The sequence below is a fragment of the Clarias gariepinus genome, chromosome 22 (assembly GCF_024256425.1).
Source record: "Clarias gariepinus isolate MV-2021 ecotype Netherlands chromosome 22, CGAR_prim_01v2, whole genome shotgun sequence".
Lineage (NCBI taxonomy): Eukaryota > Metazoa > Chordata > Actinopteri > Siluriformes > Clariidae > Clarias > Clarias gariepinus.
This window is the reverse complement of record NC_071121.1, coordinates 1,270,001-1,294,858: the sequence shown is the minus strand read 5'-3', so window position 1 is coordinate 1,294,858 and position 24,858 is coordinate 1,270,001. Positions and strand designations below refer to the sequence as shown.

The 24,858-nt window shown below is 39.3% G+C and overlaps 2 protein-coding genes across 2 annotated transcripts in view; one reads left to right on the top strand and one right to left on the bottom strand.

The window, feature by feature from the left end:
• The window catches only part of slc9a8 (solute carrier family 9 member 8), a 29,932-nt gene extending 26,718 nt beyond the window's left edge, over window positions 1-3,214 (bottom strand). Inside the window, exons 1-2 of the mRNA XM_053482871.1 lie at window positions 2,866-3,214; window positions 257-435 (exon numbers count right to left, since the gene is read on the bottom strand). Coding sequence (XP_053338846.1) covers window positions 257-435; window positions 2,866-3,122 — 436 coding nt within the window. The 5' untranslated portion in view covers window positions 3,123-3,214. The remainder of the gene's footprint in view (window positions 1-256; window positions 436-2,865) is intronic.
• Window positions 3,215-7,555: 4,341 nt separating this feature from the next.
• b4galt5 (UDP-Gal:betaGlcNAc beta 1,4- galactosyltransferase, polypeptide 5) overlaps window positions 7,556-24,858 on the top strand; it is a 33,954-nt gene continuing 16,651 nt past the window's right edge. Inside the window, exon 1 of the mRNA XM_053482576.1 lies at window positions 7,556-8,011. Within this exon, the coding sequence (XP_053338551.1) occupies window positions 7,909-8,011 (103 nt within the window). The 5' untranslated portion in view covers window positions 7,556-7,908. The remainder of the gene's footprint in view (window positions 8,012-24,858) is intronic.

Below are 24,858 nucleotides of genomic sequence, written 5' to 3'. Positions count from 1 at the left end.
ATAACATCAGGAATAACAGAGGGGTGGGTTATCGGGGGCGGGGCTTGTAAGACGACTTTCACACATACGCCAATGGATGGGAATGACTGCTGTCTGGGTCACAGATTTCATAAATTGTCTGAATAACGAATTACATTTTTGAAAAAAATACCTAAATGACCAAGTACTTAAATGGCGACCTAACGCGTTAGATTACTCGTTACATCAAAAAAGTAATCCAAGAACTGGATTAAGTGAAGAAGTGGGGTTTAGGTACCGATGACGAGCAGGCTGAAGAAGATGCTCATGCCGCTCGACTGCTCCTCCTCCTGCGCTTTGACCCCCGTCTGGACCGGCAGGATAGGCTTGACAGTGGGCGGGGTCGAGGTCGTCGCCTTGGCAGTGGGCGTGACGCTGTGTAAGGTTTCATTGCCCGGCGTTTCTGTGCCGTTTATTCTACAGGAGGACAGAAAGTGTGAGAAATACAAAAATATACGTTAAATTCAATCCAGTTCTAAAGAAGTGATTTGATCCAAGATTTCTTTTTTAGTGCAGTTTGTATGAGTTTTAAAAGTTGATTACATTTCAGTTTAAAAGATATTTGAGCCGCGTAATTTGTTCGTTTTCAAGTCACGTTTATTTGAGTTTACATGTTGTGTTCGTTCATGATTCATTTGTTTCTGATTCAATTTACCAGTAAGGTTTTTTTTCTTTGTTTGATGTGATTCAATTCATAACTTATTAACTTTCAATTCACGTTGCTTTTTCAATTTCAAATCAATTTTAACTACGTTGATTTGATTCACAATTCACGAATTTTCAATCTGACTCTATTTTAGTTGATAAAATTCATATAACATCAAAGTTCAGCTAATTTAAAAATTACTTTAGCTAGCTTTATAAAATTCACAATTCATAAGCTGAGTCCTTAAAGGAAAGGGACATGGGAGGAATTAAAAATATATATATAAAAAAAAATGAATTTAGGTGAAATAATGTTTCAATTTAGCAACTCGTAAATAAAAGAAAACTAAATAAAAGAAAGTTTTTTTCTGTACTTTGGTCTAAACTCACTCTTTCAATGATATCTTTACATTTCATACACTGGAGGACCAGAAACCAGTCTCAGAAAATGTTCTGTCTGTCTGTATGTCTGTCCAGCCCATTTTTGTCCCAGCATCACGCAAAACTGTCTGGATAAAATTTAATTTAAAATTTAATAAAAATTGAAAACCAGTCTTTCAGTATTTGCCTCAAGTTAAACCTGCACCATGAATGAAATGAAAAAGTTAAGTAGAACTGAAGTTATGAGCAGGTTACATCACAGAATCTAGCACTTTTTTGGATGAATATATCGCTTTTTTCATCAAGGTGGGCGTGGCCATATAAGTCACTCAATAGAAGCAATCAATTCAGCGCTATTCCTTCATGGTGGGCGTGATTATACGCATCACGTAACAGAGGCAATCAACACGATAGTTTACTGTGCATTCTGTGTCTTCTACTCCTGATTGGCCCTGTTGAGTGATGAGTAAACGCTACCATGAGTTAAAAAAAAAAGAAAAACGCATCTTACAAACTTCCACAATCCTCACCAAACACGGTACAGCATGGCTTACTCCAAAGAAAAAAATGATACATACACCATGTCATCATACACTAAACACACACGTCATCATTTCCATTAAATAAATCAAAGTGTTGAGTAGAAGGGAAGTTATGAGCAGTTATGAGTCAGATGCTGATCAGATTATTTTTAGCTTTAACCTTTTAACCATGTCTACCAACATTTTCCCCGTCAATGACACGTACTAACGCTAGTATAATACATGACTGTCCGGCAATGTCATTTCTCCACTGTTTGCAAAGAAACAAAGAGATTTTTTTTCTATACATCTCTGTATAAATCATTCCTTTTCAGATCTATCAATTCTAAGATAAGATCGAATCAATTTTGATTTAAATCAACATTTGTCAGGTCCTTAATGATTCACTCGACTCACATGGTTAGTTTCTCTGATTCATTTTAAAAGTTATTTCATTGGAGTTGCTTCGACTCACTGGTTATCAGTTTTTAATTCCATTTGAATTGATTGAGTGATTTAAAAGATGAAAAAAAAAATTTCTTTGCACACCGCTCGGACAAATTAATAAAAATTAAAAAAAGCTAAGACATACTCGTTCAAGTGCCTGGACTCTGTGATGTCCAGTTCATATATGAAAATAATTCCTTGTGCTCCCAGTACAACTCTTTCACACCTGATTCCTGGAATACGGCCGTGCCCCCCGGGAAGAAAAAAAAAACCATAAATGTGATCCTCTGGTGATTCAGTACATGCAGGTGGTCAGCTGACTTCATTTTATTGCCCCATAACGTTACTGAGTCTAGACCTGAGTAACTGATCAACCCCAGATCATAACACTGTCTCCAGAGGCTTGTACAGTGGACACTATGCATGATGGGAGCATCGCTTCATGTCCTTCCCTTCTCACCCTGACACGCCCATCACTCTGGACTAGGGTCAGTCTGGACTCATTAGGTCACATGACCTTTCTCCATCAACTCCAAAGTCCAGTCTTTTTTCTGATGAGTCTCATTAACAAGTGGATTTATTATGGACACACAGCTGTTTAATCCCAATCCTGTGAGCTCTCATCACACTGTGTGTGTGTGTGTGTGTGTGTCCCTAGTTGTTGTCTTTGCTTGAGTCCGGTCAGTATGATGTATCTTGTGAAATGGAGATCTTTTTATTTATTTTTTTACCCAGTCAGTGTGTTCAGCTTTAATGCTGTGCAAGCTCACTACATGCCACACAATTACATCATCACATAATAAAAGTACATGTTGTGTTTATTAGCTAGCAAGCTAACAGGGATGCTAACTACCTGCTAGAGTCAGTTTGTTGGTCTGGTGTGTTTTCATTCATCCCTAAGTGCTCCTCGCCTCCTCCTCCCCCTCCTCCTCCTCCTCCTGTGAGGACCTGGGTTTGGTCCTGGTTCTGGTCCTGGTTCTGGTCCACATCCTCCTTCTTCTTCTCCTCCTCTCTCCTGAGATCAGTGTGTGTGTCACCGCTACTACTTCCCCAAACGAGGCAGAACAAAACCACAAAACACCAAACTACACCTCTGTCTAACAGCTTCATCCTTAAACAAAGCAAAAACCATCAGAAATGAAGAAATCCTGTCCATTTAAACTCCATATGCTAGGCTAATCCGTGTCACACAGCGGCCACATCATGACTTCTTCCGTAGTCGCAAAGGACTGTGGGAAATGTAGTGTTAAAATGTCTTATAAACATTCATTTAAAACTCAGTAACTTGTAAACAGATAATAATTCCGGCTTATTGTAACACTTCTTATGTATACACCTGATTATTATTGTATATTACGCTATTGCCGTAATTTAGCGTAAGGATTAACGTATAATGTGTTAACTTACACTACATTTCCCAGAATGCTTAGCGTTCTATACTACAGCGGCCCCGTAAGAGGGAAAGTGGGCGTGGTCTTCTCCAGCTGCACATTAATGAACATTCGAGGTTTTTTCTTTTTTTATCTTAAAATTAGTAATAATTTGTTTCGTCACAAGTGTTTAAAGTTTTTGTATTTCACAGAGCAAAGGGGATAGTTTAGGACATTCATGAATGTAGAACATTGCCATTAAAATATAAAAGTTGACAATTTATTCAAATGATTTGTTACTGTGACGGAAAAAAGTAATCATGTCTGTCCTTTAATGTGAAATTGTAAGATTCATAAATAAAATTAAAAATCTAATTTCCAAGTTAGTTTCTGTTAGTTGCAGTATATACGCATATCGACAATTTCCACATATTTTGGGATTATGGAATATTTAATAATTTATAAGAATTCCGATTGTGACATCAAGGAAAGGTTTTTTTTTATTAAATCATATTTTAAAAATAAAATAATAAGAAGAATCAGCTGCCCCCTTAAATATGTTCAACCATCACTATCTATCTATCTAATTAAATGAGATTTAATTTTTTTTCAAATTCAAATTCAAATTTTATTTGTCACATACACAGTCATACACAGTACAATATGCAGTGAAATGCTTAATTAAAAAGCTTAATATCATACTCTTATCCATTTATAATAACACTACATTATAATGCATTATAATGTCAAACATCTGTGCAAGTCAGGTTCTTTTCTCACTTATGCTAAAGTGTTTCTTTTCACTTCAAGTCAAGTTGGCTTTTATCGTCACCTCAACCATATACAGTTCAGTACACAGTGACACCAAACAACATGGCTGTTGGACCAAGGTGCTACGTACAACATAAATTACCTACATAAATTAACAGAACTAACTAGTTAACTTAGAGACCTACTAAGCAGGCTAGCTGAGACAAGACAGATTGACATTTTAAGTTAACAGAGAACTATCTACATTTTTATACAAAAGAGACAACGTAAAGTGCACATGCAAATGTGCAAACAAGAGCTACAAAAGTGACAATGTGACAACATGACATGTCAATACTTTGTGGTAATGAGGTGATGAGTTGATGTCAAGGGAGGAGAAACAGTAAACGTTTTTTGTAAGTAACAGCAAAGATAAAAATACTTTGTGCAAACTTGCGTTGTATTTATTACACAGGATTTCACATATTAGTTCACGGGTCGCGGGTCAACATGGGCTGACCCTGAGCGCTCTGCAGCTCCACAGCTCCATACGCAACAAACCCCTGCACCACCACCAGGGTTGGGCCCTTCAACTGCTTAGATGTAGAATTAAAATAAAATGTAAATCGCTCTAGATAAGGGTGTCTGCCAAATGCCATAAATGTAAAAATCAGTGTGGAATCGGACCAGACACTTCACACTTCATGTGCATCCTTGATGAGCCTTGACCGCCCATGACCCCAGTATCAATTCATTAGTCGTCCTTGCTTAGAGCACTTTTGCAAAACAAATGACTGCAAACCAGAACCGTCCCACAAGACATGCTGTTTTGGTGACACTCGGACATCTAAACATCAAGTCAAAGTCAGTCAGATCCTTACACTTGCTAATTGTTCCTGCTTTCAACACATCAACTTTGAAATACTGACGCTCCATATGACTGCCAGCCTCATACAGCATATCCCACCTCACTGGTGTGACCCAATAATGAGATCAATGGTCAGTGTTATTCGCTTATTCCCCACCTGCCAGTGGTGTTACTGTAATGGCTGTTTGGTGTCAGTCAGGTCCTGCAATAGATAACAGTTTTGGCTGCGAGGGATCGCTGAGAAACTCTGTTAAAGACAGTATTATATTGCTATTTTTAGCCTGACTCAACATGCCCTTCATTTTTCAGAAATGTAAAGTATGTCAGGGTAAATATTTCACAGGGAATTCAAAGCATATTGGAATTATGTTTAGAACTAGCATAAGTACAGATTTTAAGCATAAGTCTTAATTTTTTTTTATTAACAATTTATGTTATGTTATTGTTTCTATAGTAACCGCTGTGTGGCATTATATTCTTGACATTATTTTGAGTGATATTATATTGTGACATTGAGTGACATTATACGATGATGCTTTTTTCCACCATCTGGGGCTTACACACACATTACACACATACTAATACACACATCACAAATGTTAACACACAGACTTACACACCACACACACTAATGCGCGCATGCACACACACACACACACACACACACACACACACACACACACACACACACACATCTGGGGGCTTAAATGATTGAGATCAAACAATCTTTAACATTATACAAAGATAACCCAAGTAAACAGTGGGCAAGCTCGGGAGGCGAAGGCATTTGGAGGTCTTAACATGCTCAAACACACAGATTGTGTGGTGCACCCTTGAGGGGATGGTGCTTGGGCCCGCTCATTGTTGCTTGCAACTATATTTTTAGGTTAAAGGCCCACGGTGTATGTGATGTTGTTGTTTCTATATTAACCGCTCACTCACAGGTGATATTTATAACAGATCAGATGACATAAGTGAACTTATAATGAAATATATATAACATCAATTGTTATAGCTGAACTTTCAGCCTCCTAACACACAGTATGACTGCAGATCAATTCCTGCTTCCTGTTTCACCCAGATGAGGATGGGTTCGCTGTTGAGTCTGGTTCCTCTACAGGTTTCTTCCTATTACCATCTCAGGGGGTTTTTCCCTCAGCACCGTCACCCTCGGCTTGCTCACCATTCTGATTCATACACACTCACATTCCATACAAAGTTAAATAATTCTTTTGATTGGGTAAAGCTGCTTTGCGACAATGACAACTGTTAAAAGCTCTATACAAATAAAATTGAATTTAATTGAATAATTAAATTAAATATAAAACCCGTAAATTAATTAGAAATTAAATCTGTGGTGTAAAAGAAGTTAAGCACTTTGCTACAGAATTTTTTTTTTAGCATTAATTAACCATGAGGGCTGTCAAAGGAAGTCGGCTTCATCACACCACCCGGAATTTACTTCACTTTAACAATTATTTTTTTATTTTTTTTATTTAGTTCCCTGCAGATTATTAAAATAAAAGCAGAAAAAAAGACATATCTCTTCCTGTTGCATTGTTTCTTTTGAACATTACATTATCAGTCTGATCACACACACACACACACACACACACACACACACACACAGGAGTGTTCTATTACGTAAATCTACAGGCACTCTTGGAATCTGGCAACCCTGCAGTCTGTGGCTGAGCCAATAAGAAAAAAGGAGTCACTTTACTGAGTCGGTTCATTCGGATCGAAATGTTTAAATGATTGGACCATGATTAGTTTGGGTGGAAATCCTAGAGTTATGTCACACACACACACACACACACTATATGCCATAAACACAAAGTCCTAGCCTCAGGTCTCACTTCTTATTTTTCACCCTGTCTTTCTCATTCTAGTCTGGTCTCACATTTGTCCTGCCTCACTTTTTTCCTTCTAGTCTTTCTCTTATTTGTGTCTGGTCTCACTTTTTATGTATTTCCTAATTGTATTTAATTCATATATATTTTTTCTTTAACTTTTTTTTTTTTATTTTTTTTACCCTGCCTCACTTTTCTTTTTCTTTTCCTGTAGTCTTTCTTACTTGTCTCTGGTTTGTCTCTTTTTTCTTTTTTTGGGTCACTTTTAGTTTTTCTTCTCCTAGCCTCTATATTATTTATGTCCAGCCTCACCATTACATAAACCAAGTTAAATAATATTATAATGAGCCCTAAGTCAGGTGACTGAGAACACCTTTCGTGAAAAGTTTGCATATTGAAATAACTTTCTTTTATTCTTCTACTTCGTGGGATTTGTCATGTTTTACAAAGTGTTTTAAGTAAATCGAGAGTTCTCCACTCCTCCGTTAGAGCGGTTCCACGCGTGTTGTGTTCCCCTGAGGAGTTCTGGAACTGGAACTGGACATCTTTATTGGTAAATCTGCTTCTGCGTGAGACTCAGTCGTGACGTTCGATCCGCTTCCTGAGAGTCGGTTCACTGGGAATCGACTCAGAGAGGACTCGACTCGACACGACTCGCTCGCGCTCTGCCCTTTCTTCTGACGCGCGCGGCTGCCGCTCCATTCATCAGGCTGCGCTCGCGCCCGTGAACAGGATGTTGTGGATCTCTGAGATCTGCTGACTCGCACCCGCGGCTTCCCGCTCGCGCGCGCTCTCTCTCTCTCTCTCTCCTTCCCTGGACCTTCCTCATCCTCCTCTTCCTGCTGCTGGATCTCTCCCCCTTTCTCTCTCTCTCTCCCCCTCTCTCGAGCTCCACGGGCTTCTCCTCCTCCTCCTTCCTCCGGTTTCTCTCTTCTTCTTCTTCTTCCTCTAAACGCGCGAGCTGGAGGGAGATTCCCCCTGCGCATTTCGTTCTTTAATTCGTTTTAACTTAACTGATTGATTGATTGATTGATTGATTGATTGATCTCGACGTGATGCCCCTGCAGATGAGGTTCCGGAGATCCTTCCTCGGGCTCCTCTTCCTCTTCTCCCTCTCTACATCAGCGCTGTACTTCATCTACTCGGCTCCCGGGATCGGTGAGTGTTCACACACACACACACACACACACACACACATTCGGGATCGATCATGCGCGCCTTCAAACACTTTTTATGTTTATGCTTCATATAACGCATTCTAACGCCTCATGACGGACACATGATACATTGTAACTATATAAGAAGCGCGCGGGGGTGGGGGCGGGGTGGGGGTGCGGGGGCCGGCGAGGGGGCTCATTCATATCTGGTGCTTCCTGATGCACTGGCGCAGATATTCAACACACACACACACACACACACACACAGAGTCATGCGTACAGTATGCATGACACACACACACACACACACCCGTCGTTTATGACATGACACGTGCACCACCCAGAGGAAACCCAGGCATATAGTGGATATCATACACTCACTCACCCACCCACCTACACACACACACACACACACACACACACAGTGAGTAAATGATAGACCTGGTTCCTCATTGTGTCCTCATTTGTCTCGGTTCCTTTTATCCACTGTACACTGTACACTCAGCTATTATAAACACAGTGTCTGTGTATGTGTGTGTGTGTGTGTGTGTGTGTGTGTGTGTGTTAACATTGGGGATCTTAGTGGACTTCTTATGATGCATATTGATTCCTATGATGCATACTGATATGTTAACAATGGATCATTTATGATGCGCTCGGGACGTGGTTACGCTCGGGACGTTCCTGATTATCGTTTCGACGATACGCCATCATGACTAACGATATCCAAGATACTGCTATCATATTACTATTGAGTTTTTATTCCATTGCATGAAAATATAACTCATAAGAACAATGTATATTATACGTGCTACATAGTTTAATATTTACATGTGGAGCTGGAAAAGTATTGGCACCCATTTCAGTCTGGACCGCTAACAGGATGAGTCACTGTAAGATGTTATCTAAGGCTTTAGGCTGCTTATCTATATTTAATATTAGCTATTTGCCTATAGAATGCTACAGTCATGAATTTTGACGTGTGATAAAGTGAGAATAAATTACACTTATCGCGCTTGTTGTAAAATGGGAGGAAAATGCTGCAGGGAGCAACTCGTTAGCCAATCAAAGGTCGTTTTTTTATAGAGATAATTTACCTTATCCTCGTTGTTTCCGAGAGAACATTTTTTATTATCTGTTGTTAATCATTTATCGAGTAGTTCAGCAATATCACTGTGTCGTAGATAAGACAGAGTGCTTGTTCAGAGAAAATATATGTGAGAGGGACGAATAAATGGCACCAAAGAACTGTTATGATGAGGAAGTGCTGCAGGATGAGCTGAAATAAAACGGTTCAGATTTAAGAGGAATCAGGCTTCAGTAGTGGATTAAGAAATACTTCAGTTCTAAAAAACAGTTTAGAAGAATAATATATATATATATTCTACCGTATAAATATATACCCTAGGGTCACATCTGAGACTTATTTTGTGTCCTGTCTCATTTTTTATCTTCTAGTCTCTCTCTTAATTACATCTGCTGTTGGTTTTAATCTAGTTTCATAAAAAAAAAAAAAATCTTCTAATCTGTTTATTATTTACATGTCTGGTCTTACTTAAATTTTTTTTTAGTCTTTCTTAGTTTTGATTTTTTCTTCTTACCTCTCTCTTGTTTGTTTTTGGTCTCACATTATTTTTGACAAGTTTATTTATTTATTTATTTATTTAACATTTTTTATTCAGTCCCGGTGTACCCAGGCTCACTTTTATTTTTTGGTATCTGTTCCTACAATCATTTTATGGCCCTGTCTCATTTTTATGCTGCAATTATTGTAACTTTTATCTTTAGCCGAAGTCAATCTTTTAGTTTAATTTTTTTGCAGCTGGTCTTACTTTTAGCCCGTGTCTCCACTCATGTCTGTCTTTAAATCTGCGGTCGGTATCACTGTTTTAGTGTTCGGTCGATGGTTGCCAATAAAGTCAAAAGTCTATCTTTTGTGCTTCTTGTCTTCTGGGTAGATCTTTAATCTCCCGGATGTCTTTCTGTCTTCATGCAAATGAGATTTTTTTCGTGGTTGACCAGGAGTGTGTGTGTTTGTGTGTGTGTGTGGGGGGGGTTGCAGTACAGCAAGCTGATAGTGAGGTTTTGCAAATGCACCCAGCTTTACCCAATATGGCCAACATGCATTTATTTAAATTCCTTTTTTGTTTTAACCCGGGGTCTTTTTTTTCTGAATCAGTCCTGCGGTTCTCCTTCAGGTCCTGGAGGGTGAATGGTGTATTAAACGGTATGTAGCCGGGGAGTGATAAGCAAACGAGGCATGTGGAAGGACAGACCTGAGCGGTAAAGAGATAAGATAGACATGAAGAGAATCACGTTTGTCCGGAGCAAATATGAAAAAAGAGAGAAGGAGCGGAGAGAAGGAGCGGAGAGAAGGAGCGGAGAGAGTGAGTTTATGAGCAGCGGACATACTGTGAATTGAAGCTAAGCATAGCAGAGGACTTAGCATGAGTGTTGGCTGATGAATAACACATCCAGGCCGAGCGGGAAGTAGGCCATGTCCTTTAATAGCTCCTTATACGCCGGTCTTATCACACACACAGACGGGTAGGAAGTGTGGTTTTGGGCGGGACAAGAACAGGACGGTTACTCCAACATCAGGAAATAATTGCAATCACTATTGAAATTAAACTCATTGTTGGAGCGTTCTTAGTTTTACCCTAATTTAAGTACATTAATTTAAATTTAATTAGTGATACTGTATATCTAGTCCTATATATATATATATATAAAATATCCCATCACATTTTTTTTAATTTGAGGGACGGAGCTTCTGAAAGGAGGGTGTGTGTGCCTGTGTGCGCGTGTGTGTGTGTGTGTTCAGCTGTTAAGCTCAAATATTAACGAATCTTTGTCTAAAATCGCTGACGCCTCGTTTAAGTGCCCCATAACTCAGTGTTACGCCATAAAGCCCCGCCTCAGCTCATCTCCACGTAGAAACTCATACACTATATATAAGTATTTGCCACATTCAGGATGCACACTTTGTTGGTTATACACATATTTTATGAATGTAAAAAAATATATATATATATATATATATATATATATATATATATATATATATATTTATATATATATATATTTTTTTTTATCTGGATACTTTCTTTTTTTAATTCTAGTCTGACTCTTAATTTTTGTTTGGTCTCGCTTTGTAATTTTTCTTCTAGATTTAACTTTTCTTTGGGTCTGGTCTTGTTTTTTCTTTTTTTTTTCTCTTTTAAAAAAAATTCTTTTCCGTGTGTTAAAAATGTTTGTTTAGTCTTTCCCTTCTTTACGCCTGGTCTCTCTTTTCATGCGCAGTATCCTGTTTTAAATGTTGATTTTTTAGGTGTAAGATGTTACGCTTCTGGCGCTGGCGTTGTGGACGACTCTGCTTTTGATTTCAGTCAGTGAAAAGCAGGGGCGTGTAAACTTTTTTGCAAAGCGTGCCAGATAAGACAACATTGCAATACCCAAGGACACCAATATATATATATTTTAGAGCTCCATTTAGTGCTTCTTTTTTTGGGACAAACGTGTCTCACCACAGCAGTGAAGGACTCTTTCAAGGATTCTGGAGCGGTGCCTCGTGCCCGGTGCTTGGCAGCGCCGCTGCTTGTGACGTTCTGCTCCGTGTTTGCTCTGATGTAAAGGTGCTCGTGCCAGGAGAGTCACCGGCTGCTTCACTTTCTCATTCCTCTCATTTATTTCGCAATATCTCGTGATATAAATCCCTTAATCACTATTACATGACATGGCAACTGCTCGTCTTTCCAGCTCCTGTCACGCCTAAACGTCTCTCTGTACACTCGTTTATCTGCACGCGTAGCGCGAGAAGGACATAAAGTCTCTTGTTATTTAGCTAGCTGCGTTAACGCAGTCCGCTGCCACCAAGAGGTAAAAGGAAAAGTTGCAGGGAAGCCACGAAGCGTTTATACCGGGGTGGAATTTAGTCTTACAGAAGTACTGTATGTCTCTTACCTAATGTCCTCAGGCCTCAATTGTGTAAATAAATATCACTTTTCACAATTTTAAATTTGTAAAAGACTTTGCGTATTTTCTTTGTAAAAAAAAAAAAAAATGTTGTTGCCATTTAATAAAAACTATATAACGACTCGTGTTGCCGATCATTAGTCTCAAAAGTTAGTTTTTCGCTTTGTTTTTAAAAGTCTAAAACAAACACAATCCCAAACCTGTTTGCCTCTGCCAGGAGGTTAAAACTTATAGAATAGAATGATTTATTATTATATTTTTTTTAACAAGATAATGTTTCGGAGCACACACCTTTAGTCTCATCTCTGTCTCTGCGCTGTCTCAATATGCAGAAAGTAGGGTGGCAATAATTTTAAAACAGACGTACAGTTTTTTTTTTTCTTTCTTTTTTTTTTTACACTGTACAGTATGTACACGAGTGTGTTATGTTGTTAAACCCTTTGGCCTTTTAACAAAGCAGCCCGGTCAGTAGTGAATGCCTAACAGATGGGCGCTGTGTGTGTGTGTGTGTGTGTGTGTGTGTGTTGAGGAAACCAGCTGTGAAGACATTGTAAGATGTCCAGTATTGATAAGAATGACTCACCGCTTCTCTTATTTCACGCGCTCTCGCAGAGGATCGACACGCGCTGCCGTAATTATAGAGCGAGTCGTGTTATAAAGGAGAAATAATTCAACATGAACATAAAAGAGGAAGATAAGTAGTGGGGTTTTAGAGGCTAAAACAGATACGAGTGTCTCTCTCTCTCTTACACACACACACACACACACACACTTCCTGTCGTGTCCTGGATGATGATGTGGATTTGTACTGTGTGATGAGTCACGGCTCGTCAATACGATGCGATACCGTGATATCAGTGTCTCGATACCTGACACGATCATGACGCTGTTGAGTTCTGTGTCCTGAACGGTCAGAAGGTGTTGATTAATTCTCTATAACAGCAGCTCTGATGGTAGCGCAGGTTTATATCAATACGCTCATTATAATACCTTATCGTTTCTATAGCAACGGCTTGTTCGCAGAATACAAGTGTGAGAACAAAAGTGAAGATCATTTAAAATAATAACATTTTATTTAATATAAAAAAAATTGTTTAATAAAAAAAAGATTTTTTTTTCTCAGAAAAGTGTAGCTATACTTTTAATAATTTAATAATCACACATTATAAGTTAGATATGAGTTAGACTTTATTTATTACTTTTAAAAAATAAAATGAAATTAAAAAGTTTATAATTATAATTAAACAAATTAAAATTCAGTGTAAAAAATTTAAATACTATACTATAAGGACAAATTTGTCAATTTAAATCAGTTTATGGAAGGAGTCTCCAGTTTCAGGGCCTCGTTATAGAATAGTGACGTATTCCGCTGTGCACCAATCAGAACAGAGTCCTTCTACTTAATTACCATAGCCACACCCACAGGAGCATCAGCAGCTTCCTGTAAAAAAAATGACGTCATTAAAACTCGACACACTGATTAATTATAGATGCAGAGCCAGATTGGGGTATGAGGGGGTTTGACTGGCTTGTGGAGTAAAACTGGTACCTTATGTTCGAGCTCCATGACGTCATTACTCTTTACTGGAAATTTACTTGCCACAGGGGGCGGAGCAACACGACAGGGGCCGTTTACCCGCATCCTATTTAACTGAGAATAAAACAGGAAGCCATATGATCTCTAACCTTTCTTCCACCCCCAATTCCTACTTACACACACACACAAACACACACACACACACACATATATATATATATATACTCACACGCGCCATCATCATCCGCTAACCGTATACAACCCAAGAGATATTTATGTCGGCTCTCAAGAGCCAAGCTGAGGAGACGAGTAAAATCATTAGTCTGCGCACACACACACACACACACACACACACACACACACACACACACACACACACACACACGGGTGGGTGGTGAGGGGGTTGGGAATCCTGAAGGAAAATGTCGGTCGGAGCATCCAGGTGCGTGCTTGGTTCCTGTGAGGATTGTGTTTATCGTGTGTGTGTGTGTGTGTGTGTGTGTGTATGTGTGTCCTCTGCTCCCTGTAAACATTTGAACACACAGCACATGAGCCGTCACTTTGTTTTGTCCTCGCCGTGACTGCACGTCACCGTGACCTCGATTCCCCTGTGATTTCCCAAAACCCCACCTGAGGGGCGCGAGCACCTGATGAGCCGCGGCTCAGTAATAATTAACCAGGAGTGAGCTGGTTTCCATTGCAGAGTCGTCACCAAGTGAGTAAGAGTTTACATGATAAAGGGGAAGCGGGCGCGGTCCTGTGACATGGTGTAACGTGCCCTCTGTACCTGCCTGTCTTAATGAAGGAGGCGTGGCCTCCTTCTTTGTTGTTTAACGGCGGCTGAAATCCAGTAGGTTACATTACCGCTAACTGTAGGGCGCAGTCTCCATCATCGTCTTTAAGCTGATATTCCAGTCCCGCCTTCCTTCAAAAAATGTCTAATGCTTCCTTCCTATCCTTGTAAAGGAGGCGTGGTCTATTATCCATACCTCTGTTTTGTTCTGAAGGAGGCGTGGCCTGTGGGATGTCAGTCACAGTAGTGGAGGCTCTGTGGCGGTTGTAGCTGAACTGTAGTAGATCAGACGGAGAAAAAATAATCAGCTATGATGCCACAGTGTAAGATAAATGCTTTATCATGACACACATGCTCATGCACATACACACACACACACACACACACACACACACAGTGTAGGAAATGTGCATGACCAGATGTGTGAAAACTTCTCACATTGGTACACGGTGGTCGAGGAACATGACGCATTTCCCCGAAGACTGCTCTGTATTCAAAAAAAAGTGTGTGCAGAAAAACCATAACGTATCCTGTAGTGCAGATGCACACACACACACACACACACATGCAGGTTTACACACTGAACCACGTTAGCATGCAGTCGCAGGTTCTTCCAGATCTCCAGCAACAAATCACCGTGAGTAGGTCAGAAGCTTACAGGAACCTCAAAGGAACCTGCTGTGAAGTTCCTGCTGTGTGGACGTGTTTCAGTGACGAAGCTCGCTCCCCTTCACATCCACTGAACCCTCAGTGAGAAACACACTTGGTTCGGACTTTAGGTGTGAAATAACGTCAGATGTTTCACACATTGTGGTATCTGGTGTGTTATTTGTGACACGGACGGAGGAACGAGTGCAGTTTCTGAGTTTCATCCGAGTGTTGTTCATCCCTCTGAGTTTTCAGTATTTACCAAACCATCGTCTCCTGAGCCTTTAAACACAAACACACACACTGAAACCTGAAAAAAAATCTGGGAGAGAAAATATTCACTCTTATTTTTGCTTTGCCCTTAAATGCCAAAAAAAAAAAAAAATCAAAATCAAATATTAGTCTGATGATTTATGAATTAAAAGAAGATGAAGTAGTTAAACTTAACACCTTAAACGCTGGATTATTTAAAGAGAACAGAAGAATAGCCTGAACCTTGATCCAGCACCAGGACTTGTTTTGCATTTTATTTTATTTCACTTTATCACACTCCGACAGTTGTTCATGCAAACAAGTTACGAGATGCTAAACTGAAGGTCATGAACACGTACCGTCTGTACGGTGTAGTGCATTTTAATTCGCTAGTTTGATTTGTTTAGGTAATAAAACAACACAAACGCTTATTTTTATATATTATATTATTTCAAAAGTGAAGGAGATTTTGACCTGATCTGAATGAAATGGACTAAAATAAAAAATATATATATATACATACAGTATAAATTATAGACCATAGAGTTATAGAATAAATGATGAATAAGTGTTGCGTGCTGTTGTGTCCCCGGGTTCTAGCTTTAGCAGCGCCACCGTGTTGGATGGCTCTAGTTTTTAATGCAAGTGAAGTCATGGCTAAAGGATCAGCATCCAAATCTGAAGTATTTACTGTCCGGCTACAAACTGCTTTTGTTCTAACGTCAGTCACAGGACACAAACGCGTTCCGCTTCAGAAGTCAATAAAACTTTGGGTTGCATTTTTGACATTACTGAAAAGGACACTGGCAGATCGCTATCACGAGGTGGTTCACACGATGCGAAAGCTTATCAGTCTAGATTTCTGGATAAAAATAAATTTCTAAGCAGCCAGTCATTTTCAGCTTCCGTTTAATTCCTTTTGAAGTTAAAAGAGTTTTAATCCTCTTATACTCACTCTCAGTGTGATGATGTTCGTAGCACAAAAGACGTTCGATGCAGAACCGCATTAACTTGAATAAACGAATAGGTGAAGGTGTGGAGTGTGTAAGTTGGGAACGTGTACGATACGTGTTATCTGTAAGTTCCGCATTCCTGCTCTGCGATTGCTCACGTTTCACACACAGTCAATATTTAACCAATCATACAGTAGGTGAGACTGAATTCCCGTAGCGGTTCGTTTCTTATGCATCTTTTAGCGCTAGAAAAAGCCCAGAGCTAGCGATGCGCTACTTTCAAAAACAAGAGAAGAAATTCTCAAACGTTGTCGTGTCCCAGTTTGTTCTGCACCGTCCAAAATTTCATTAGCGTTACATCTGTATTACTCACGCGTTGTCTATGTGTATTTAACAATTAAATGAAAGAGAAAGTTACATTGTTACCGAGCAGTGCGTATCTCCATTACGTCATCTCTATAACTATTATTTATAAACAAACTTAGCTAATAATTCAGTCCTACCACACGGGACGCCAGGGTAGGAATAGTTTAGAGAGCGCCACCTGTAGCGCCACTTTAGTTTGTCCTGAAATCAGTGGGTTTGTGACTAATTCGCTCACAGAGTTTGGAAGAAATCGGGACGTGCGTGACGTTTGATAATATAACGGCATAAAGACATTTTTTTTGTTGCTGCATTCAGAATCTTGTTCACTCGGCACAAAATTGGCTCGTCCGAGCGTGAACAGTCATATCTGATCAAACTGAAAACCAGCCAATTCTGGTCTCAGTCGACCGGTGCGTCTCTATTAGAAATGTAATACATCATTTAAAGACCGGTTTTGGATCCAGAGCGGCTCTTGTCTCGCCACACATAACACGTCTCAAAATCACGGAAGAATCGTGATTCCTAACTGAATCGGTTTTTTCCCGTCTCTACATACGTCACTGGCAAAACAACGGCTAACCACGAGACTGAGAGTAAACCCAAAGCGGCACAGATGATTAACGCTGTTTAAGAAAACGTTATAACCCCAGATGAAGCACATAACAAACATGACGGGTCTGGCTGAAGTGACTCAGGGACGTACAATCCACTATATCTAAACATATCTGTGCTAGACGTTATTAGTTTAGTGGGCGGAGCCAGACGCTCATCTGCATCCTATATGAGGAAACATATTGTGGGAAAGTGAAGGGAAAGTACGGAGACTCCAGACTCGTTTGCATGATCACTCGCAAATAAGTGAAGAGTGACGCATCCGTGGTTTGCATGATCATTTGCTTGCTGTAGATAAAGTTGTAAGTGAAGAGGAGGGAAGAAAACGTGTTCAGAGAAAGAGAGAGAGAGAGAGAGAGAGAGGTGAGAAAACAGTCTTCCAGATGAAAGAAAGGCTAAGAGCCGAGGACGTCGCTCTGCGGTCGTGTACTGAGAACAAAGTGAATGAGTGTCTGCATCAGTCCAAGTCATCGACCTTGAGTTCCTCCTTTCTGTCTGACACACTCACACACACTCGCGCACACACACACATAGACTCACACGCGCAAAGAGCCACAGGAGTGCCACAGAGATCCTGTTACAACGCGTGCAAGGCTTTTACACTCCACCGTGTTAAAGCCCAGCGCACGCAGACGTACTGCGGATCGATACGGAGGGAAGCCGGACGGAGGAGGAGGCGGCGGCGGCGGTGGGGATGGAGGAGAGGGGGCGTGGCTAGCCGGATCTGTGAACATTTTTAGCTTCACGCCATTGCATATAAAGTGTAAATCGTCCTGTGTGACTCTTTTGTTTTACATCATCAGACCAAAGTCCTCATGGGCCTGAGTTTTTTATATATACACGTTTCTGAGTCTCACGTGTCAGAGCTTACTCTGTTACTGCGAACTGAACTTCCAGAAATAAATGAATGAAGATACCCAGACCCTTTAAAGAGTGTAGTAGGGTTCCCCAAGTGGAACAACTCACGGTCTCACACTGTTGTCTAGTGGCACTTTATTTTGTCTTGCATGTTGTTAACCCTTACACTGGGTTACTATGGTTACTAACCATCAATCGATTTGATTCATACACATACACATTCCATACAAACTTAAATAGTTCTTTTGATCGTGTAAAGCTGCTTTGCGACAATGTCAACTGTTAAAATCGCTATACAAATAAAATTGAATTGAATTGAACGGAACTATTTAAGTACCATCAGTCCACACTGTTGGGAGGGATTTTAAACCCAAACGATTCACTCTTGGAAAGAAAATCTTTACTGTATCACTTACATACTGTAGAAACTTTAAGAGCTAGCCAAAGAACCCTTAAAAGTTCTAGGTGTCACCTTTTTTAATGTTGCTTGAGGGTTCTTTAAATTGTGGTTCTGGGGTAATCATTAAAGGTTCTGTCAGCTATGATTGAGGCCAGATTGAGATGGTTTGAACGTGTTCAGAGGAGAAATGGTGAATATATCGGTAGGAGGATGCTGAGGTTGGGACTCCCAGGCCCAGAGGAACTACCAGGAGGTCTAGAGGAGACCAAAGAGGAGATTTATGGATGCAGTGAGAGAGGACATGAAGTTAGTTGGTGTGAGAGAAGAGGATGCAGAGGATAGAGTTAGATGGAGGCAGATGATTCACTGTGGTGACCCCTGAAGGGGAACAGCCGAAAGACAAAGAAGAAGATATATATTAACCAAAAAAAATTTTTTTTTTGCAATATAAGAGCGCTTTATTATTAAACAAACTCCTTAAAGAACCTTTTTTTTTTCTAACTGTGTAATTATTTAAATGTTCTTTAATGAGTAGATTAGTGTATCTTCGTGTTCTGGATTAAAGTCTTCAGAAGCGTTCTGTACGTAGAAGCTTTAAGAGACGACTAAAGGGCTCTATTTTTTTTTTCTCGTGACGTACAGTAATGACTAAAGCTGGAGTTTTCATACCACTGCATGGATCTGTAGTCTTTAGGTTCTTTAGTAGTTTTTCTGTTGCTAAGTGTGCACTCTTAGAAAGAGAAAATGGCCTTTTTATGACTTTATGATCGTTTTGTAGAGGTCTCTATGGACCTGAGCTTGTTTTTGTAGGAATGCACTTTATAAAGGTCACTTTATGAGGTTTACTCTCCCTGTCTCCCTGTTTCTTATTATAATGATTAGAGCAGGTTTATTTATCCACCCTGAGCTCCATTCTGCAGATGTTAAAGCTTAAAGCTGATTCTGGATCAGTTTCTATTCGTTCAGCTGGGGTTCTTTTTTTGTACACGTTTAACAGGAAAAACCCGACTCAGGATCAGAGCAGTGCAGGAGACAGCGATCAGGATAAAGAGGAAGTGGCTCTGATTAAAAAATAATAATAATAATAATAATAAAATCCCACAGTCACCTTCATGCCTTTATTCTGCATTTCATACATGAAAATAAAATGTCTGTTTATCTGTTCATCTCTTCATCTGTTCAGCCGTCCCTCTATTACCCTGCGTGTTATAACAGCGTTATTAAACAACAGTTCCAGGAAATCCCGCAGCTCTCGTTTTAACAGCACACAATCACGGTGCAGATGGCAGCTGACCAATCAGGCGGAGCCTTTCTACTTCGTCGTCATGGAGACAGGGTACACGGCTGATAGCGTTGTCATGGCGTCGGGCGTCAGTCGCTCGTCGTCTCCGTCTGACTCCATCTCTAATTAACCTGACTGGGTCCAGATAGATTTGCTGTGTGAAGCATGACACGAGATACACATTTTATATGTTTTAATTAACTTCATAAACATTTAAAAATATAAACCTAATATTTAAATGTTACGTATTTATTCTAAAAATAACTATTTAAAAAAATATATTTTTAAAAGTTTAAATGTTCTTGATAAAGTCTCTTTTGTTTGTGCTCTCATTAAGGAAACTTTATATAGATGTGAACATTTTTCTAAAATAAAATAGAATGTGGTTATGATAGTGATCAGTGATTGGTCGTTGTGAGGAATAGTGATCAGTGATTGGTCGTTGAGAGGAATAGTGATCAGTGATTGGTCGTTGTGAGGACAGCTCAGGACAGGCGCTAACGTCCGGCCATTCCTGAGAATATTCCTGAAATTTACAGCTAAGTTACGATCGGACTTTAGGATGGAATCGTTTATCACGCTGTAGTGTTGAGGTGTAATTACGAGCTTTAAATACCTGCTGCATCTCTAAAGTCACATGATGTGCATTCTGTTGTTGCATCATGCGCTAGTGCACTTCAACACTGTGACCTGAAGTCATCTCGGAGGACACGCCCCTTCTGCAGCACACTGACGAACGAGCTATCTCTATCTCCCTCTGTCTGTCTCTCCCTCTGTCTCCCTCCCGCTGTCTCTCCGTCTCGCTCCCTCTCTCTCACACAGACACTGAAGCAGAGGAACAGAAACTCGATTAACTGCCTTCATACTTCAGTGAAAGTCAGTCTGACGTCCCAGCGGTCGCGTTTTCCCAACTGCCGGACGTTAACGTTATCGTGGTCACACACTAGGGGGGATAATGGGCAGGACTTTGGTATTGTTCATTTTTCTGTGTGTGTGTGTGCGTGTGTGCGTGTGTGTGTAATCTGGGAGCACGAGTTGTTTATGATTTCCTCATGACCGGTCTAAACCAAAGTGGAGTGTGTAAAGTGTGTATTCTGAAAGACTTTCCTTAGCTGCAAACATTAAACACACACACACACACACACACACACACACGGGGTGCATATACTTTTACACAGGATTAAATAAAAGTTGTGCAGATCATGTGACCATGATGTGGTGACTTGAAGTCACAAGACCTGCACAAATTAAAGCCTTATTGTGTGTGTGTGTGTGTGTGTGTGTGCATGCGTGTGTTTTTTAGGCCATTCTTGCTTTAAGCAGGGCAAAATGTAAAGAATTTCCACCACACTGCAGACATTTGCTTTGTGGTTTGTATGTGTGTGTGTGTGTGCGTGTGTGTGTGTGTGTGTGTGTGCGTGTGTGTGTGTGTAGCTAATGTCGGTAACAAGCATAGTCTACAGTTCAGCATCACACAAAAGAGAACTTGACCTGGTTACATTTAATGAAAGAGCAAATAATGCATGCATTAAACTTTTTTTATTGTATTAAAAAAAGTAACAAATTTGGGAAATAAAAAAATCATAAAATGTGATTTTTACCTTTTTGAATGAATGAAAGACACCAAAAGGCAAAGAAGTTTAAAAAAGATGGAAAGCAAAGTGAAAATTTAACAAAAGAAAGTAAAAAAAAAAAAAACAATGAAAGAAATACTTATTATTATACTATAATTATTATTTTTTAAATTTTAAAATAATTAAAAAATTTTTTAAATTATGTTAAAAACAGTAGGCGAGTGAAAGTTAAGATTTTTCTTTTTTTTTATTATCCATATGTTTATAATGTCATTTCATTTAATTTTAAATGTATTTTATTTATTTTGTGTTATTTATTATAATTTTATACTTCAAATTCAAATTTTTAACTTTTTTTACTTTTTCACTTTTTATTTACTTATTTTTACTGTAGTTTTTTTTTGCCATTTAAAGATCAGTAGTGAGAGAAAGTATAATCTAGAATTTAAGTCAGGTTCGTGTGGTATGTGTGAATGTGGTCATTTGTGTGTGTGTGTGTGTGTGTGTGTGTTGTGACCTATTTACCAGTTTTATAAAAGCATTTTTCCTACATGACCACAAAGACTGTGTGAGTCAGACGAAGTTTCAGGAAGTTCAACTGAAAGAGAAAAGAATGTGTGACTCATAATGTCCTGAGAAACTCATTCAAGCTAATTAAAAAAACAACACATTTATTCCATGGCACTGGTGTTCCTGAAGTCACAGGTGTTTAGATGAATATGTTACAGTATGTTTGTGTAAGGAGTCTCCAGTGTCAGAGGTTAAGCTCTTCCCTCATATACGTACAGCGGACCCTCGGCATGTGGATTCAATCCGTCTCGGGTTCTTACGCGGCTTCAGAACATACAGTATGTGCGCGACTTAGCCGGGGTTCAGTTTAGTTTGTTCATTTATTAGCCGAACAAAGGCCGAGGCATTGTTTCTTACAAAATTGTAATTCTTAAGGGGAAAGTTCGTAAGAGAGGGAATCGGTTTGCTGAGGTTCCGCTGTATTCAGTTAATGGATGTTTGGATTAAGCGCGGTTGAGGCGGGGTCAGCGACGCCCAGAGCTCCTACAGCTAAGCTTTAAAACTGCTCTTGAGTAAACCTACGGTGACATCACCGAGGGTTTGTCTAGCTCATCTTACACAGTCACTTGATTGACACGTGCACATGACACTGGCCACACCCACTTGTGGCAGTGCATCGGCACATGCTTTTGGAGTAAACGCTGTTCAAGAGCCGAACCTGAACTTTACCTTATGACGCACATAATTAATCATTTCCTCTCACCAATGACTCTCGTCGGATCAATTAGCGTTTGATTTAGAATCGAGCGCGCGGGTTATTACGCTAAAAAACGCTGACGGACCGAAGAACACCGGCGTTCTCCTGATAAAATGGCTAGAGATAAATAACAGGATGATAAAATCTCTTACTTATTAACGAGGGCCCGTGACTGAACATAGGGTGAAATGTCAATCCCAGATGTAAGCATCAAATTTATTGGCACCCTTTCTAAGAAGACTCAAAACTTAAATAAAAATATATAGGAAAGAAGAATGTGGAGAAAATGCCTAATGTTATTGTTTTTTTAACAGTTTGCTTGGCATCAGGAATTCATAAATCATCAGCTTTAGTCAGAAATTACAGGAAAAAGCTCAGGGTCTATTAAATATTAATTATCTTTGTGCCAATAATTTAAAGTTAAAATATAATATACTTTAGTTATATAATCCATTAATATATTCTCAAATAGATTTTCACAATAAAGAAATAAATAAACCGTAATAAAATATTAATTTTATTGATATAGAAAATACTTTTTTTATTTTAATCATTTATTTATAAAATATACAAAAGATATTTAACAATAACATGATTTCTTTTATTAAATTTTAGTAATAATGAAAAAAAAAAATTAAATTAGCCTTTTAATGTGACTTTGTGATTATTTAAAAACAAATGAAAGAAATGAAGATGTTGATGATATCTCAGTATAAAGTGTATTGTGACATCATAATTATTATTAATACCATGATATCGGTATCACACCATCAGATCACTCCCATAATGTAGAAATTAGTGTTTTGTGTTATGCATTTTTTAAAAATTCATTTAATATCCAATGTTTATTTTAGTTATTTTTTTTAACCTGCCAACCTCTTCTCAGATTTAATTTATTATTACAGTCGTAATGACATCTTTCACTTTATTCAAAATCTAATCTCGGTGTTGATAAACATTGCGCCGTATCGCCAGACTAAATATCGTTGCTGTTCGATTCGATTCGCGGTTGTTGGATCGTTAGTACGCTGGTGTTTTCATGTTCTATGTTTAGCGGTGAAGCTGAGGAGAAAGGAAAGCAGCCCGCGTCAATAAAGCACGCTAATCGCGTTGGAGTGTGTGTCGGCCGGTGTGTGTTACACGAGCTGGCTGCGTATCGACGGTTCCTTGCTCAGCACTCAGGCGTTTCTGCCTCACCTCAGGGCCAAGAGAAATAAATGGGATCTGTTCCCGAACGAGCTGCAGTCGATACGCCGCAAACAGCCTGAGCGGAGGCGTTTAAACGGATTCTCTTTATCATTCGCAAACCCCTGTGTTTCACATCATTAATCATGATCACGACCTCGCTGCAGAAAATAAATAAAAAAATGAAAACGATTAACTTCCCGAGCAGGTGTAGGGTGCGCGTCGAGCCCCGCGGGCCCGGGAGCGGCGCCGAGTCCGTCAGCAAAGCGCAGCCGTCTGAAACGGGAATTTAACAAACTGCACCTCAAGCAGAAAAGAAATTGGACGTGTCTGAGTCAGACGGGAGGGACAAAAGGGAACGTGAACGTGAGCAGTCCGCCTGGTTGGAAGCGAAAAGCCATTTTCTCGAGCTGTAAAAATGGCCGACGTCCTTCATCTGCACAAGAACGTGAATCAATACGTCTGTAATTGCTTGTGCATTGAAGCTCTTCTGCTGGGTCGAGATAGGAGAAGTGTGTACGTGTGTGTGTACGTGTGTGTGTGTGCTCGGGGTTGGAATTTTATGATGTGTAACGCCATCAGTGCGACTCTTAAACGCATAAAGATGGCCACCATAAGACTCACCAGCTAGAGGTTTTATTTCAGGATTGAACACCATTAAAAATTAAATGTTTTTGCAAGTCTCGTCTAGGCAAAGTCTATCTGTGATGGAACATATAAATATAAATAATATAAATGAAATTCTGAATGAAGTCGAGAAGGGTTGAACCATAACCCATGATGTAATACTTTTGTAAATGATTGTAGTGCTATGTACTAATCTAAAGGGGGGAAATACTTACGCTGGGTATAACCAAATAAATAACCAAATAAATAACGAATACTTACTCAATTTATAAAATAAAATCCTTATCCATACGTATATTGATCTCGCAAACGAACAATAATATCTCGCTTTTCTTTCCATTTTAAAAGTCGTACATTTTTTTTAGGCCTTAGTCTTTTCATAAATAAATAAATAAATAATAAATAAATAAATGTTGTAATGTGAAAAGGTTTTCACGTCCAAACCAAGATAAAAATTCCCTTCAGATTTATAAAAGTTTCTTGATTTCCTTAAGCGTAAATCGTGGGTGTGTTTATAAA